Source organism: Cibotium barometz, chromosome 21 (assembly GCF_041138505.1).
Source record: "Cibotium barometz isolate CiBa-2024 chromosome 21, ASM4113850v1, whole genome shotgun sequence".
NCBI lineage: Eukaryota > Viridiplantae > Streptophyta > Polypodiopsida > Cyatheales > Cibotiaceae > Cibotium > Cibotium barometz.
In genome coordinates, this window is record NC_141066.1 from 3,711,669 (window position 1) to 3,729,140 (window position 17,472).

General features: G+C 47.0%; 1 protein-coding gene across 3 annotated transcripts in view; it reads right to left on the reverse strand.

Annotated features, from left to right (window-relative positions):
• Positions 1-467: 467 nt before the first annotated feature.
• Positions 468-17,472, reverse strand: part of LOC147626770 (uncharacterized) — a 54,244-nt gene continuing 37,239 nt past the window's right edge. For 2 of the 3 annotated variants that reach the window (XM_086815320.1, XM_086815322.1), the window contains exons 7-18: positions 3,456-3,548; positions 3,266-3,352; positions 3,051-3,152; positions 2,838-2,957; positions 2,684-2,746; positions 2,429-2,568; positions 2,258-2,339; positions 2,059-2,117; positions 1,892-1,934; positions 1,618-1,712; positions 1,190-1,259; positions 653-1,027 (exon numbers count right to left, since the gene is read on the reverse strand). In XM_086815320.1, coding sequence (XP_086671446.1) covers positions 953-1,027; positions 1,190-1,259; positions 1,618-1,712; positions 1,892-1,934; positions 2,059-2,117; positions 2,258-2,339; positions 2,429-2,568; positions 2,684-2,746; positions 2,838-2,957; positions 3,051-3,152; positions 3,266-3,352; positions 3,456-3,548 — 1,029 coding nt within the window. In that variant the 3' untranslated portion in view covers positions 653-952. Of the gene's footprint in view, positions 611-652; positions 1,028-1,189; positions 1,260-1,617; positions 1,713-1,891; positions 1,935-2,058; positions 2,118-2,257; positions 2,340-2,428; positions 2,569-2,683; positions 2,747-2,837; positions 2,958-3,050; positions 3,153-3,265; positions 3,353-3,455; positions 3,549-17,472 lie in introns of those variants that run through there. The other variant, XM_086815321.1, reaches the window with a different exon arrangement.

A 17,472-nucleotide genomic window follows, 5' to 3' on the forward strand; every position in this document is an offset into this window, starting at 1 on the left:
AATCACTAAGAATATTGAGACATCAACCAGTTTGAAGAGACACGCCAACTTTCGCGGAAAACTTTTACAAGAGAACTTTCCAACAAAACATCCAGACTCCCGTTTACCATCAGCACCAAATAAAGATATGCACCATGTGATAGTTGAGTGTTATCCAGCCCATTAGTTCATTTGAGTGTTTTCCACCCATTAGTTCATATAAAAAGGAGCCTATCACTAACAAAAATTTTGAGCTGATTCTCAGTACAATTTTTGAAGTGACATTTTTTGATACCAACATGATAACATCAACATAAACCCTCCAAATCCTCACGTTATTTTCAAAAAGCATGATGCGTGTCCCTATAGACCCATGCTTGAGACAACCAAAGGGATGTGACCGGTGGCACTATATCCACCCTTCACTATGGCTTTGCTTACATTGATTGGTAAAGCTTTATGGCACACAGACTTGGTAACACTTGTCGCAAACCATGGAAGCATTCACAACTCCCTGATTAATTCACTTTGAAACCACCATCGTTTTCTCCAGCTAATAAGGGTAAGAAGAGACACCATCTTCCTCGATCCCCCACATGCAGAATCAACTAAAAGAGCATCTCAGCATAACCTATGAGCACACACGGTAGTTAATGTAGCCGACACTAAATTATTAAAAATGGGCATTAACATGGCATAACATTGTTACAAGAACACAAGTTTGCCAAAGCAAAGCGATATACAGTTGCCCATGTTGTTGGAAGGAAAGACAAACCAAAACAAGATGATTCAGATTGTAAAAAACCCACAGCAGTAAGAAACATATGGATCAATACACCGGAAAAACAGTTCAAAGCAGGCAAACAGGCGCGCAAAACACAACTAGAATGAATCAATGCTGTATGAATCTCGATTCTAGAGCAAAGAACATTTGGCACACATCTCTGGGATAGCAGTGTGTGCCTGCGATACTCTAGAACTTGAACTCTTTCTGCTTTTTGGACTTGCCCTCCTTGTCTTGCATTTTGCGCTTCCTTTTCTTTGCATCCTGCACAAAAGTTGCAGATCTTCAACAAGCTAAAACATTTGCTTGAGATGTAAAATTTGTATCAACATACACACATCAGGGAAGAGCAGCTCCAATCACTATTTGTTGGAGAAAGAGTTCACGTGTCGTTTTAAGATGATGGCAAAAAGAACAAGACTGCACCTCTGCAACCATGTCACTGAAGTCTTCTCGTTGTGACCGCAGCTTCTCTTCTTCCCTAGCTTCCTCAAACCTGCACACAACTCCAACCCATTATTCTCATGTGAATGAAAGCTAATGAACCAGCTTTTGTACATCCCGAATTCATGCAAGCGCATGAGAGAGAGAGAGAGAGAGAGAGGGAGAGAGAGAGAGAGGTCTTTTAACAGCATAGGAAACCCAGCGGACAACAGGTGATACAAATGGCATGGAAGGCATCAAATGCCCCTTGAAACCCAGCATGTGGGATACTCAACCCCAGATAAAAACACATCTTCAAATGGACAGGCTAACCAAAATAAACAAGCTCGAATATATGCTATTAGAAACACAGACAACACTTTCAACCTACTTGGCACTACTATATGTAAATTCAAAAACAAACTGCTTACTTAGCAGCCAGAGCATTGTCGTCAAGCGCCTCCAGTTCTTCAGGCCGCAATGTGATATCAACTTTGTCGGATTTAAGGCTCTTGAGCAAGTCAACCTAGAAGACATATAAATGGCCTTGAGGTTAGAAAGTCCATTATGACACACAAAAAAACAAGGGGAAGGAAGGTGGAGTTGGGCACGGTGATGATGGTGCATGGACGGGGAGGGGCAAGGGGCAAGGGGCAAGGGGTGGGGGTGGGGGTGGGGGTGGGGGTGGGGGTGGGTTCAAACAACCTTCTTTGGTGCTGCCTTGTCTCCAGGTGCACTGAGGACATACCTGCATGCGTGAAAGCACAACATGCCACCCACATCACAAAGGGATTGAGATGTATATACTAGTACTAGATTACTAAGAAACAACTAAAAGCTCCTGTTCCTTGTAAGGATAGAGGAGTTCATACGTGTGACTTGTTCCAAGTAACATCCCTGCTCCAATCCGTTCCTCTTTCTCTTCTAACACCTACAACAAAATAAACAAAAGCTTATTTATTTTAGCCTCTGAACCATTTCCTTCCATAAACCCTACAAAAAAATGCAGCATTAGCAAACACCTGATAAATACAACAAAAAGTCTTCTTGAGCTAACTTAGAGAGACTGGCCTGGTAAAGAGGCTTCTCTGGTTCCTTGCGCTGTGACTTGCGAAGATCAATAACATCCGGTGTCTCCACGCCAGTGGGAGTGCTGCATGAAGTAAACAATGTATGTACTGAGCACATACACAAGCTCATGCACGCAAAACACATAGCCACCATGGGACAACGAAACATTACGTCGAGATACTATCCACAGAAGTGATTCCAGCCTCGAGCTCCTCTTGTCCAAGCTCCTGCTCCTCTTCCTCCTCCTCCTCCTCTTCCTCTTCTTCTTCTTCCAAATCCCCCCAATGCTTTGACCGATCTACAGGCTCCATCTGAGAGATTCAAAAAATCAGGCAAAATTGTGCAGCTAACCCGAAAAGAATTCGAGCCATTCAAAATTAACCTTTCAAACATTAATTTTGGCAACTCCTCATCTAGAATGCATACATCATAGATGTCTGGCTCCTGGCGGCGAACACCAAAAACATCACCATACAACGGCCGACCAAACTGAAACCCAAACAGTTCCAAAGCAGTACACATGGTTAGTAAAATAACAAAGGACATAGCATTAATATGCATACCATTAAAGTAAACGCACCTCATCTACAGGGGGTTTTCCCCATCCTCCCGGATGATATCCAAATGATGCACCTTCTGGAATAGGTGAATTGAGCCCAGCAATCTTTAAATGAGGATAGGAAGGCGGAGGTCCATACCTCTAACAAACCAGAGAAATGAGATTACAAAATGAGAGTAAGTTCAACGAACAGAAGGCCTTAAAAGTGATTAATTACATAATTTTAACATAAACCTGCATGTTTATAAGCCAAGGTGGTGGCGCACCCTCCGGCATGCCAAGAGCATCTTTGAGCTCTTGAGATAAATATCCTGGCTTCATCTCCTTCAATTTGACCTAAAGAAGATAAACATGGCAGCATAAAGCCATCAGTTGAATTGAATAATCCAAGATTACTTTGTTAATCACACAGGTAGCATTGTAAAAACAATCATAGACTGGGCAATCACCTCGAATTCCTTGCCCTCAAAGTAGAGGTCACCATGGGATGTAAGTTTGGGTTTGGTTTGAAACTTAAAAAAAGCGTCATGCAAAACCTGCATAACCACAATGACTAGAAAGTTAGGTAGTTGAAAAGCTTCTGTCTGCTATCAATGTATGATATCTTAATCCCATACCCAATAAACACCACGATCATACCTGATAATCAATGTCTGTCTTCCCCACTTTAGGTTGCATGCGTTCTCTTTGTTTCTGCTTGAGCTTTTTGCTGTCCTCCTTTTCAATGTAGGCCTGCATGAGAAAAAACCAAGTCTTTATTTCCAACTCCATAGCAAACACAGTATGCAACTCTTCAATGTACAAGCATATTTCAGCATAGTTATCTTTTTTTCCCCTTGAGAATATCCTTCTGTAATCGCAGTTTGGTACCTGCCCGTAGGCTGCTTGGTCTTCCCACCCAAAGGCATTACAACTTATGGTCACAAAGTGGCCACAATACCAATGGGGCAGCAGCCTCCTCGAATCACAAGCCCTCACCACTACACTACGCGCCCATTGGCGACATAGTTCTCTTTTTACAAATAGCAGCCCACAATATTCCACCTAGGAAGGGAATCAAGGTGGCGTTTCGTCATAGAGACATTCATCTCTTACTGCTAGTTCAATTCCCCATAAAGTATTTCTATGACTTCAGGAATAGTATATACCTTCATAAGATTGGAACATATCCAACCTTACAAATTGAGAAGATAACCGCACTTATTTAACAAAAAACAAACACAAAGAAGAAAAACACTAGACAAAGTTTTGCAAAGGATAAAAGAAAAATTCCAAATTTCTGAAAATTTGATGTTCAACTTATGGGGCAACTATTGCAAAAAAAATCGCAAGTTATAACTTAAATAGAAAGAGACTCTTAATAAGCAAAGCACTGATCAGCACCCAAGCATAAGTTGCTCCCTAGGTTGAAGGAGTTCAGACTCTTGGCTGGGACCTAGTGCTTGCATAAGATTTGAAGATGAGGAGAGGGTAGGGGCTAGGGTAACCTGAGGTTAAAGGCATGTGCTAACCCACGATTATGGTTAGGGTTAACCCAAGATTAGGGTTAATGCTCAGCAAGGCGTGAGGACCTGGAGGGTTCATGAGTAGGTTAAGGGTGCAAGAAGCCAGATTGGCCGTCGGCCGATAAATAATAGCAAGGGCTCGTTACAAGTAGAAGCTTATAAGTAAAGCAAGGGCCAATAACAGCTCGGTTATTGCTATATAAGTGAGCTTGGGAGAACTTACGAGTTATTAGAGGTACCCACGCGGCGGACATGGGAGTTACGAGGGGCATGCAAGACCTCAGATACATGGAGCTGTGAGCAGGTGTCTTGGCCCGGTGGTATGGGTCCTGGGACACCAGTTGGGGTAATATGAGCTTGGTAGAATCGGGGCAATCAGACCTCAATCTCGGGGGTTGTTTGAGGCACCAAACCTAAGGTTGGGTATCGAGGAGCTAGCCACAATTTTTCGCGATCATGCGATGTGTACAACATTGGGTCTACCAAACCCCTCTCAAGGTTTCTCAAGTATGTGGGTCTAACACTAATCCTAAGTGGTTCTAAGTCAGATACTTCTCGGTTAGGCCTATGGAGACCTTATAGTGGTATTACACGCTTACTTGGAAAGTAGTAGCACAGAGGATTCATGGGTCAAAAGGAAGTAAAAAGTTCGAGGAGATTATAGAGTAGATGGGAAGGCTCGTGTCAAGGTTAAGCTTATGGTTTGCATCCACTTGAACAATGCTGCCTTGAATTGGTGGCTAAAGGTGGTACAAGAAGGGAACGAGCCCAAGACATGGACAGACTTCAAGACTATGTTCAACAAGAAGTTTCTACCCGCAAACTTTGAAGTAGATGTGCAGAAAGAATGGGATGAGGTAAGACACAAAGTTGGTGAGAATGTGGCAACTTAACAACTTTTCAGCTGTTTCATTGAAGTTTACTTCATATACTCCTATTCCACTACTAATGGAAATGCGTAAGTTTGTGAATGGATTACAACCTAATCTTATGTAAGCCATGTATATGGCTGGACTGCGGAAGCCCGAGACAAAGCTTTGCAAGCCAATGCTTTGTACATGCCTTGGATGGTGGGCAAGACAAAGAATGACAACCAAGATCCATCCCAAAAGAAGTTGTTTAAAGACCGATCCCCATCAAGAGCCGAGCCTTAAGAGAAGGAGGATGGGAGTGATGATAAACCTCCACTCTTTTGAAGAAGGTTGTCCCTCAAGCAACATGAAGAATACGCCAAAGAAGGGAAGTGTTTTCAATGTGGAAAGAAGGGACACTTGGCTGTAAATTGTCCTAAAGCCAAAGCAAGAAGCCTGAGACATCGGAAGATCATTAGATTGACACTTCAGCACATCAAAGGCCAACTGGTTGTATATCTCTGTCTGGCCATCTGTCTGTGGGTGGAATGCACTGGAAAAATTCAACTTAGTACCAAAATTATCAAACAATGCCCTCCAAAAATGACTGGTAAACTTGGCATCTCGGTCTGACACTATGGTTCTAGGAATCCCGCCAATCGGGTACTAATGCCGAATGAACAACTGGGCAACATCCTCGGCGGTCACATTGGCCCTGCAAGGAATAAGCATAACAAATTTGCTAAACCTATCAACAATAGTTAAGCACTGCGTATTACGCTTACTCGGACTGGGAGGCAGATTCGTAACAAAGTCCATGGAAATGTCTTGGAAAGGACCCTCAGGAATTGGCAAGGGCTGTAACAACCCTATCTTCTTTCCACGAGGAGCTTTCACCTTTTGACAAATGTCACAGCGTTGTACATATGTAAACACATCACGCCTCATCTTTGGCCAATAGTATTGCTGTTCTAATTTCTCCAAAGTCGAATTCATGCCCCCATGACCACCTGTAATGGCGCCATGGGCATCATGGAGAAGAGCTGCCTTGAATGACTTCATGACACATAGTCGGCCTTTGTAGAAAAGCCAACCATCGCGTATCAGAAAATGGCATGGTCCTGTGGCATCCAATGCCTGTTCCCACTGAGTACCGAATTCCTCGGAATCCGCGTACGTGTGCTTCATGTCCTCTAGTCCTGTACCAACAAGGTCAAGTCTAGTGGTCTGAATCGTAGACACTTGTCCCTTCCTGCTCAAAGCATCGGCCGTTGGATTGGCCTTTCCTGGAAGGTACTCAATCATACCACCGAACTGCTGGAATATCTGACTCCAGCGGTGTTGTCGATCACTCCACTGGGCACTTGGCATCGTCTGAATCCAGCGCAATGCCTGATGGTCAGTGCGAACCTCGAAGTCACAGCCATACAGGAAATGTTTCCAATGTTTCAAGGCCTCTATAACTGCTAGGAGTTCACGATCATAGACTGAGTAGTTCTTCTCGGCGGGCAGTAACTTACGAGACATGTAAGCTACTGGATGACCATTCTGTTGCAATACACCTCCAATTGCGATGTTACTCGCATCGGTGATCACCTGAAATGGGTCGTCCCACGAGGCAAGTGCTAAACAAGGCGCGTCTGACAAAGCCACCTTGAGGTTCTGGAATGCCTCCAACGCTCGTGGAGTCATTCGAATCTTTTGCCTTCTTGTTTTCACTCCCTTTAGCAGATCGGTGAGATCTACCGAGAGGTCAGAAAACTTGTCGATGTGGGTGGAATATGCCTGGCATATACACACAAACCGTGGAGTCGGACTCCATCCAACAATCCCCCTCCTGTGTACAAGATTCCCCGATCCTTTGCATGCCGCAGAAACCAGAGGAAACGCAATCCTGCCTCCCAAAGAGACATCTGCAACCATGAGCTCAACTGCCTCATCAGGAAGCTCCCGTCCAATCTGGTGTCCATCAACCAGATCAATGAACCATACAGCTTCTGAGTCACAGAGACATCACACTGCTCACAAGGATCAACACTTGTTACGGTGCACAAACAAGTCCTGGAAACCTGATGAAACCTGTCAACCACCCCCTCTGAATCCGGAACCACAAAGCCTAGAGAAACCACCTCCTTCTGCAAGTAAGCACCTGCCACCTGCCTGGCTTTCCGAAAGGTCCCTATGGAAAGAACATCCTCAACTACCGAAGGTTCTTTGTCCCGAACACTACGAGACATCAGAGCATAAGTGACCTGTTCAGCTTCCTCTGACTGACGAACATAAGAACTACCATCATCAGTACTGGAAAGTTCCTGCCAACTGCTGCCATCTACTCGTAAGCTATCCACCATTTGGTCCCGAAAAGCCTGTACCTGCAACGTATCCACACTTGAGTAGCCATTACCAGACTGCCACTCATCACAATCCTGAGGACCTGAGGGAGAGAGTGCTGAAAGCCTGTAAACTCCATTCTCCACTCCGCCTTCCCAAACCACTTGGCCTGTTGCTTTGTCCCGGAGAGCAACAAAATGCGCATCAAACTCCACCCGTACGCCAGTCTTGCAAACCTGATGCACTGACAACAGATGAAAACCAAGTGCCGGAACATACAACACCTGGGAGGAATGCTTCCCCCCTCTGCCATCGGGAACTATCTCCAACCTGCCCTCACTGTGAACTGGGATAGTGGACGTATCCCCAGTAAGAATATGACCAGAACACCTGCAGAGATCCTGTAAACCGGAACGGGAAGGAGTCATGTGCCTGGAAGCACCACTATCGAGAATCCACTCCCGAGTATCCGTTGCGGAGAGTCCTCCAATCTCCTCCCTGCCTGAAGAAAATGAAGCATCGGTGTCCACCTCCAGGTGCACAAAAGCCGGAGTCTTCATGATTGCTGCTGAGGAGTCTTCACCCTTCTCGGTCTTCCGCTTGGGACACGGCCTCCAATAGTGGCCTTTCTCGCCACAATCATTACAGGTCCTCTCTGCCTTCAGTTTCTCGCGGTCAGCGTCGGACTTCTTCTGAGAAGACTTCTCCGATGAAGCCTTCCCTTTGCCCGAGTTACGGCCTTTCGACCGTTGGCCAGTAAAGGCCTCCGAACCTCCACCCTGAGGAGGGTTCGTGAATCGTTCCTCCTGGTCCAGGACCATGGGCACAAGCTCCTCCCACGTGATGGTGCTGAGCCTGCCACTGGTAATCAAAGACGAGTAAAATGCTGAGTACGAAGAGGGCAAATGTGACAGCAACATGATGGCCATGTCCTCTGATGATATCTCCTTCCTAGCCTGAAGAACTTCCTGCTGAAGAGCCTGCAGCTTGTTAGTATGCTCCCGCATCGTCGACGACTTTGCAGGGCTCATAACCCGTATCTGTACTTCCAAGGAAATCCTCTTCATGGGCGATACCATGTTGTAAAGAGAAGCCAAATGCTGCCATATACCTCTGGCCAGCGTCATATGCTTTGTATGATTGATTACCTGTGGTGTGCACGGACCCTGGCGTTGACACGATCCCACATCTGTGTCTGGGCCTCCCGGTCCTTTCGGATCGACGGTACCTCCCCTTCCTCTACTTCCGGCCGTGGAACACCAACAACGACGAAATCGACGAGGTCGTAGGACTCCAGAACAGATTCCATCATCACCTTCCATATGCCGTAGTTGCTCCCGTCCAACTGACAGTCCACCGGGAACGTGGGGAGTGGCGGAATCTTCACATGTCTCTCGGCCATCTCAAACCTGCCATAGCGGGGATGTACTCTGAAAAGGGTGGGTGGGTGGGAACAAAGAAGAACTAAAACCTGCAAGTGGCTAAAACCTGCAAGTGGCTGTCCAGCAAATCAGCCCGCCTTCCTCTTGCTTCTCCTCTTCCCGAACAGTCCAAAACAGTCCACCAATCAGCCACAAAACAGTCCCCCTCTTTCTCACACAAATCCCAAGACCTATCTAGAGCCTAGGGCTCTGATACCATGTCAGAATACGCAGCGGAGATGATGACCAGATCTGGGAACACGAGCAAAAAACGCAGGCAGAAAAACAGCACAAGAGAGAGAGAGATATAGGCGTGTAACTCTGCTCTGATATACACAAGAAGATCCCGAATATGATACAAAGAATGGTATGGGGCTGGGGGCCTATATATATGCCCCCACATCAGCAGTCGGCCTACTGTAGGGCAGCCGACTGGACACAAGAACCTCCACGACTGGATAATCACAGTCGGCCAGCATCAGAATGGGTCGGCCAGCACCAGAAGAGTCCCACGACTCATGCACTGCAGTCGGCCATGTCACAGATGCAGTCGGCCAGGCTCAGGGTCCTCCTGCCACTACTAGACTGCCTCCCATGCCATAGAAAAATGGAAAAAAATAGGGGAAAAATACGGGGAGTGAGGAAAAATGATAAAACACCTGATAAGGGCGGACACACCCACAACAAAGGCCCTGGTGTATAAAATTGGACAGGAGATGACTTCTAACACTAATGCCATAGGCTGTCTGAGGTATTTCCCAATTGACAATCTCGGCCACTTTAGCCGGATCAAGTCGAATGCCTTCAGCACTAATTATTTATCCCAAGTAATGCACCTGGAACAGATAAAACTCTGACTTCTTTTCATTGACATAGAGCTCGTTGCTTTCCAGCAACTTAAGAACTTTCTCCACATCAACGTCATGCTGCTCAACCGTAGCTGAAAATATTAGTATGTCGTCCCGAAATATGAACACACACTATCCAATCAAATCCCAGAAAACACGCATCATCATGCGGTTAAATGTAGTTGGGGCGTTCGTCAAGCCAAATGGCATGACCACAAATTCATAGTGGGCCCGTTCTGTACGGAAGGCTGTCTTGGGGATGTCCCCCTCCACAATCCGCACCTGGTGGTACCCACTCTTTAAATCCAGTTTTGAGAACACCTTTGCTCCATTCAGCCTCTCGAGAATATGAGGCATCGGGAATCTGCTCTTGATAGTCAGCTTGTTGAGTGCACGATAATCGACACACAAACGGGAAGACCCATCCTTTTTCTTGACAAATAAGATTGATGCTGCAAATGGCGACATGCTGGGGCGGATGAAGCCAACTTGCAACAATTCTTGGAGTTGGCGGTCCAACTCCGATTCCATTGCCTTGGAAAGGCGATATGGAAACTTGCTCGGGGGTTCCGAGCCTGGGAGGAGGTCAATCTTGTGGTCCTCCGGTCTGGACGGGGGGAGCTGGGGAGGGAGGCTGTCCCCAAGAAAAATCTTCTGGAACTTTTCATGGAGAACCGACTACTTCTCGGAAGCACTGGCCACCGTCCAGGCTGTCTGGATGTAAATCATCGCACACTGTGCGCCTTTCCTGACTACTCGCTTAGCCTGCAAGTGGCTTATGAGCACAAAGTTCGGAATTCGTGGCTCACACTTAATGGTCACTGGGGCGTTTGACACATTCCGATCGATCTGGAACGTGTGCTTGTCCCACTTGACATCAGGGAGAAACTTGTGAGTTTCACTGAATACCCAAAATTATGTCTGCTCCTACAAGAGGGGCAACCATAAAGTCACGCACAAACTCTATGCCCTGAATCACTAACTTAGCACCTAGAGCTTCATACTTGACGCTCGTTGTCATGCATGTGCTAAAACCCTCAACCTGTTTGTCCACCGAAGTCAGCTCAAAACGGGCACGCCTAGCGGCCTGTTCCGTGACCACATCCTCTGTGCTGCCGCTGTCAAACAAGACGACGACTCTCTGGCCACCTATGTAGCCAAAGGACTTGAGCAATTCGTTGCGCTCATACTCCTAGTCATGGGCGCCCTTCTGCTTATCTTCAAGCTCCCGGCTAATAATTTCTCCAACTGAAGCACCGGGGTTTGAAGAACTAGGGTTAGCCCGCTGGGGTCTGTGTGTGGGAGCTGAGCTCACCACGGAAGCTGTGGAGGCGGTGGCGGCGGCGGCCTTTGGAGGCTTCTTCGGACAATCCCGAGAAGTATGTCCTTATGTATGACAAAAGAAACATCTACCCTCCTTGTACTGAGAAAGCTCTTCAGCACTCAACTTGCCACCTGTCTTGCCTGCCTCCGCTTTCTGGTTTGGAGTAAGCTTAGACGCATTGTTCGAGTTCTTGGAGTCAGAGGCTCCCGAGCTCGGTCCTGGGGAAGACCCCGTCTGGTTCTGGCTTTTGCCCCCCGAGGCGTTAGCCCTGGGAGAAGCCGGCTGGGAAGTCTTGGGCTTGCCACCATTATGTTTCATTTCTGCACTCTGCGCAAGCGAGAGTGCGTCTTCAAAGGTGGCTGGCCTAAACATACACACCTCCCATTGGATTTGCGTGTCCAAGCCATACAAAAACTGCCCTTTCTTGTCCGTATCAAATAAGCCTAATTGCAGACATAAAGTCGAAATTTTATTGGCAAACTGAAGGACTGGTTGCGCATTCTGACGCGCTCCCCTGAACTCGTCTTTGAGTCGCTCAAAGTAGTGGGGCGGTAGAAACCGCTGCTTAAGGTCGCGGACGAACCCGTCCCACACATAAGCTGCCATACCTGCTCTGGTGTGGACATGAGCCCACTGAGTCCACCAAGGAATGGTCTCACCTTCCAAGTACCAACCGGCTAAGATCACTCTGTGAGTATCTGTTTTCCTAATTGCGGCAAAGTAAGCTTCAAATTGATGTAACCATGAATAAAGAGTTGTGGGATCGAGTTTACCATTATACTTACTAAAGTTCATTTTCTCGGGAAAATGATTCGAGGGCGCCGCAGGTGTCAATCTGGCGTCCAAGGCTCTGAGGTAACGCTCGTGTTCCATGCGTCGCATGGCGTCGTCTTCTCGTTGTCGGATCTCCAATGCACGCATCTGCAACTCAAGCAAGGAGCTTAGCTGCGGTTGTGACCCCGCGAGAGGGTCCCTGTGTCGAGGATCTGGTATCTGGGGTACGAAAGGAGAGGGAGGAGGAGATGGAAAACGCGACACTGGAGAGCGGGTACGCTCCTCCAGAGCCAAGATCTGCGCCTTCTGCTCATCCAACTTGGCTGTCTGTTCTGCGATTGCTCGCATCATCTATTGGAACATGTCTGTGACACTCAAGCCTGGTGCCCTAGCTGGGCTGCCTGGTGCACTCTGGTGGTTCTTGGTCTCTTTCGTCGTCGAAGTTCGCCATAGTAGGAAAATGCAATTCCTTTCCGGAACGCAATTTGACCATCCACTATCTGTGTGGGAGACTTCCGGAGGCTAAAAACCAAGTGTCCTTAGAAGGACAGGAGTCACTCCGAAAGGGGTAGTTCACCGGCGTCTAAAAACCAACTACACGAGCGAGAAAAAATTCTGGTTTCTTTGCTGAATTTTTGTACTTGAAGTAGGCTCTGATACCACTGTAATATGCGGAAGCTTCGGAGAAGAATCGGTAGCTTCAATTCTCAGAATTCAGCACTCTTTTCGCGACGGAAATTAACGCACAAACTGAAAGGAGATGTGCATAAAATAGAGAGAGAGAGAGAGGGAGAGATGGAGAGGACACAGTATTGGGTCCCAATTACCCTCTGTAGGGCCCCCACCATGGATGGTGTATTTGCTTTATTAGAATGATGTGAATCTGAAAAGAAAATACAGAATTCTTGACCTTTCTTGGCTGGGAAATCCCTGCCCTTGACCTTTAGTTCTCCACCCCTTTGCTTAGCAACTCCCTTGGCTTGTCTAGCCCTTGATTTGCTTGAGCTCTTGGTGAATAATGAGATGAATGAATGGGATTGTGGCCTCCACTATTTATACTACCCCATCAGGAGCAGTCGGCTGGTTAACTTTCCCTCCACGACCTGTTTTAATAGCATTTAATGCTGAAAATTCCCACGTGTTCACACTGGACTGCTGGACTGTCCTGGCTGCCTCTGTGGGCTGCTGTCGCAGGCTGCTGGGCAGCACCTGGGCACTGGCCGCCTGCAGTCCAGGCTGCCCTATGGGCCAGCCAACTGGCTGGGCTGGCCCAAAAGCAAGTCGGCTGCTTGGCCAAGCCCTCTTGGGCTGGCCGACAGCCTGCCCAGCCCCTTCTTGGGCTGGTGGGTAAGTCCTGGGGCTGCCTGGCCCCCTTGGGGTGGCCCATAGCGTCCCCGTGTCCAAACCTAATGCATACCTACATCTACACAGCTGTCTGACATCTGGTGGCAGACCAAACATACAGAACAACTGACATCATTCCAAAGGGAGACTCACAGCGCAGACTAGCACTGTTTCACGTGCAGGACAGTGCACACCTGAGTTTGGACTCATGTGCAGGACAATGCACACCTGACCTCGGACGACTGAGATGGATCCCTGGCTGGCTCGTCTCGGACTGGGCTCACATGGGACCAGTTCACCATCCCAGGTCCTGCACCTTCTGTACAGAAATGTCTACGTGGCATCCAAGTGCAGGATGCACGTGACATAACCAATAGCTTTGTTCTTGATTGTACTTCTTCATGGCCTGTCACATGTGTTACATAAAATAAATGCATACTTATCTCTTGCAAAAACTAGACAGAAGCTAGTCAACAATCAGGTATGCATCATTCGCGTCTATCGGGTATTCCATGTATTGGCTAGGTAGTCTGGAGTCCAGTGGACTATCACATGCAATAAATCCAAGCATTGTCCACCAAGGTGGTTCCAAACGTTATGTACTGTACGGATCCGTACGTACTGTACGTTGTTTGGTACGGAAACAAATTTTAAGGTACGTAAAAATACGTACCATTGGTAAAAATACATAAAATCTCAGAAATTTCAGCCACCTACATAAAATTTTAGTCCATGTCCACATTGACATATAAAACTTTCGAAATAGAGACACAACAAGGTCAAAAACCTACTAATTCAAAAGTGAGAAATTAGAATCACAAGTCAATGCATGATTGCTCTGACAAATTCAATGCACAATGCCATACAATTTCAATCAGGATTCAGCAATCATGCAATGCATAATATTTAGTGGGCAGCTCAGCTGAGAGAGAGAGAGAGAGAGACTTGAAGGAGAGAGAGGCTGAGAGCTCTATGCACGGTCCACAGAGGGTGGGCTAAGGCTAAGAGAGAGAGAGAGAGAGAGAGAGAGAGAGAGAGAGAGAGTTATGTTGCTGCCTTGGGGGCCTCAGCAAGGGTGGGTGGGGAAAAGAGTGCGAGACCAGGCGAACACAAAAGATGAGCAAGGGTGGGTGGGGAAAGAGGCGAAGCGAAAGGAAGGCGGCGGCGACAGTAGCGAAGAGAGAGAGAGAGAGAGAGTGCGACTGTAGAGGCCTTTACCGGAAGGTGTGCGCCGTACGGAGTCCAGACGCTATCGCAGGCGAAAACCCCCCCAAAAAAAAAAACGTTTATCGCAGGCGAAAGTTTATCTCGCAGGCCCCCCAAAAAAAAAAAAAAAAAAAAAAAAAAACGGCGTACGGATCGATCCGTACGTACGGATCCCCGTACAGTACGGATGTACGGTACGGATTGGATCCGTACGTACGTTTTGATCCAACCTTGTTGTCCACACATAAAAAACAAGACACAAAGTGAAAGAATTTCAAACATATATCAATATGCGTTTTCTTTAACCAATGGCTTTGTTCTTGATTGTACTTCTTCATGGCCTGTCACATGTGTTACATAAAATAAATGCATACTTACCTCTTGCAAAAACTAGACCCCAGTGGACTATCACATGCCATAAATCCAAGCATTGTCCACACATAAAAAACAAGACACAAAGTGAAAGAATTTCAAACATATATCAATATGCAGTGCACAAGTAATGATCCTCCTGCTCATGGATTGTCTTGTCTAGTTTCATTGAAACCAGTGCTAAGCTATCTGGCTCCCGAAGGAAACCGCTCAGCTGTCGATCCTCAAGGCCATTTGGTCACTAGGACTTCTCTAGAGTTCATCAATAGTCATCTGGGCCATCTGGTCGCAATGACCGCCCGACTATGAAGTCCAATACAATCATCTGGGCTATCTGGTCGCAATGACCGCCCGACTGTGAAGTCCAATATAGTCATTTGGGCTATCTGGTCGCAATGACCGCCCGATTGTTCATCAATAGAGAAACCGGCCTCTGATAGAAAACCAGAGTGCGGTAGGAGCAACCACCCGTCCACTTGTAGTCTAGATGAGAAACAAAACACAGATTGGGGCTAGAGTGCCCAAATCTGAAAACACAGCGACACCTGTTGGCCCCAAAGCTTGGCGCCCCTTGCTGTATTTCTTTATTCAATTAAAATAATATGTATGGCTGAGTACAACACAAAGACCAGCCAAGAGTTTACACCTGTAAGTCCAATCTGACTGCCCACAAATCCTTCTCAGCACAGAGGATCTATGCACACAGATCTGTGTCCTCAAGCAACACACTGTGCCTCCCTCTGATCAGCCAAGTTCACAAAGCAGGCCAGCCATGGGCATACATCTGGCATAACTCAAGAGCATGATACATCTTCTCAGCTCAAACATACATGTGCTGTTCAATCTCTGTCTTAATCCCTTGTCAATCTGCCATACCCCTCCTCTCACAAGGAGCCAGATAACACATACCTGCAGCAGACATCAAGCAATAGAAAGAGAGATGGATGAACAGAAACAGAGCTTACCAAGTTCAGCTCGTGAAACAACACTGGAGGAAGCAACAGCACCAATCTGTGCCTGCAGGCACTTGAATCCACAATCCTGCTTCACACGTGTGCTTGCACTTGCCTGTATCCTCCTCTTGATGCTCACTCCTATGCTGTCCTTGAAAGTACAGATCTGAAAATCTGCACAGTACCCGTCTGTACCGCCTCGGGATACGTGCCAGGCGTTGTACTTGCTCAAACAGTTGGCTGTCTTGATTCTGGTCGCCTGAATTTGAGAAAACAGGCCTGTCCAGCACCTGTTAACACCTCTGCAGCAACTGTACCTTCTGTACCTTGCTGCCCGTACACTGTACGGCAGCTGTACAAGGTGTACTTGCTGAAAAACAGTCTGTACAGCCTGTACAGGGCTTCTGCGCAGCCAAACCAGCAACAATCCTGAGCGCCGCCAGCAACAGAGGAGAAAGAGAGAGAGAGAGTGTGCCCAGTTCTGGCCGTACAGTGCTGTACGGCTGGTTCCACTCAGAAAAACAGCAACCAAACTGGTCTTCAGCAGTCGCCTCCTCCTTCTTGAGCTTTTCCACGCTAGTACCCAAGCGCATGAGGGCTTCTCCACTTTTGCTACACGACTCCCCAAAAAAGGAAGAGAGAGAGAGAAGAGAGAGAAAACTCCTTCCCAATTTAATCCCTAGGGCCCCAACTTAATAAGTTCCTAGGGCCACTAAGGCCTAGGGGCAAACTCCAATAAACATTAAAATTTAATGTTTCTAGTTCCCCCCTTCACACCTAGGGATGTCCACACATCTTAAACTCTGTCCGGGCACCCCCCATGTGAATCATAAAATATTCTGACTCTGCAACCACCATGCCCACACTTGTCCTGCTCCATTTTCACAGGGCCATGACATACCCCCCTCTTGAAAAATGGCAAGCGTCCTCGATTGCATTCTGGTGATGCATCAAAATATCAAAAGTGAAATATACAATATGGCAAGATCAGCGTCCCAATCTCTCTAAGCCATATACATGTATCAACATTCACTGCAATCCAATGGCATAGTAATAGTCCAAGTTGTATACCACTGTGAACCATACATATCCACAAAAATCTCCATGTGACTAGTACACATATATCATAGAAGTCCCATAAACAGATGTACTGTCAGCCTCAGTACCTTCGGATGAGATAAAATCTGCACCAAGCGACCTCTAGATGTCATCTGAGCCTGTTTGTATCAAGGGAGTGGAGGTGCTACCCCCCTCTTGAGCATCAGGTAATGCTCCAGACCCATGCTCTGCTGAACCTGAATGAGCCACAATAAGAGTCGGCTCTAACTCAAAGGCATCGAGATAAAGCTGCAAAACCTGAGGTGAATCTGTTAAGTCACCTTCCTCCATCCACTTCGCATCCATCGGTGAATAGTTCTTGAACTTCACAAGATAGCGACGGGAAACTTTACCTCGTACCTTCCTTTCTTTATGTGCCAGTATCTGCTCTGGAATCAGAACCTCATCAAGTTCCTCAACTTCCGGCTGAGCCTCATCTGATACATCCTCAGGCACATCCCCACGGAAAGGTCTAAGAAGACTCACGTGAAAAGCATTGTGAATCCTCCAGTGATCTGGTAACTTCAAACGATAGGTTACCTCACCAATCTTTTCCAAAACCTGAAAAGGCCCATAATATCGCATGCTCAACTTAGGGAATAAGCGCTCTTTACCCTTCATCTTCTTGA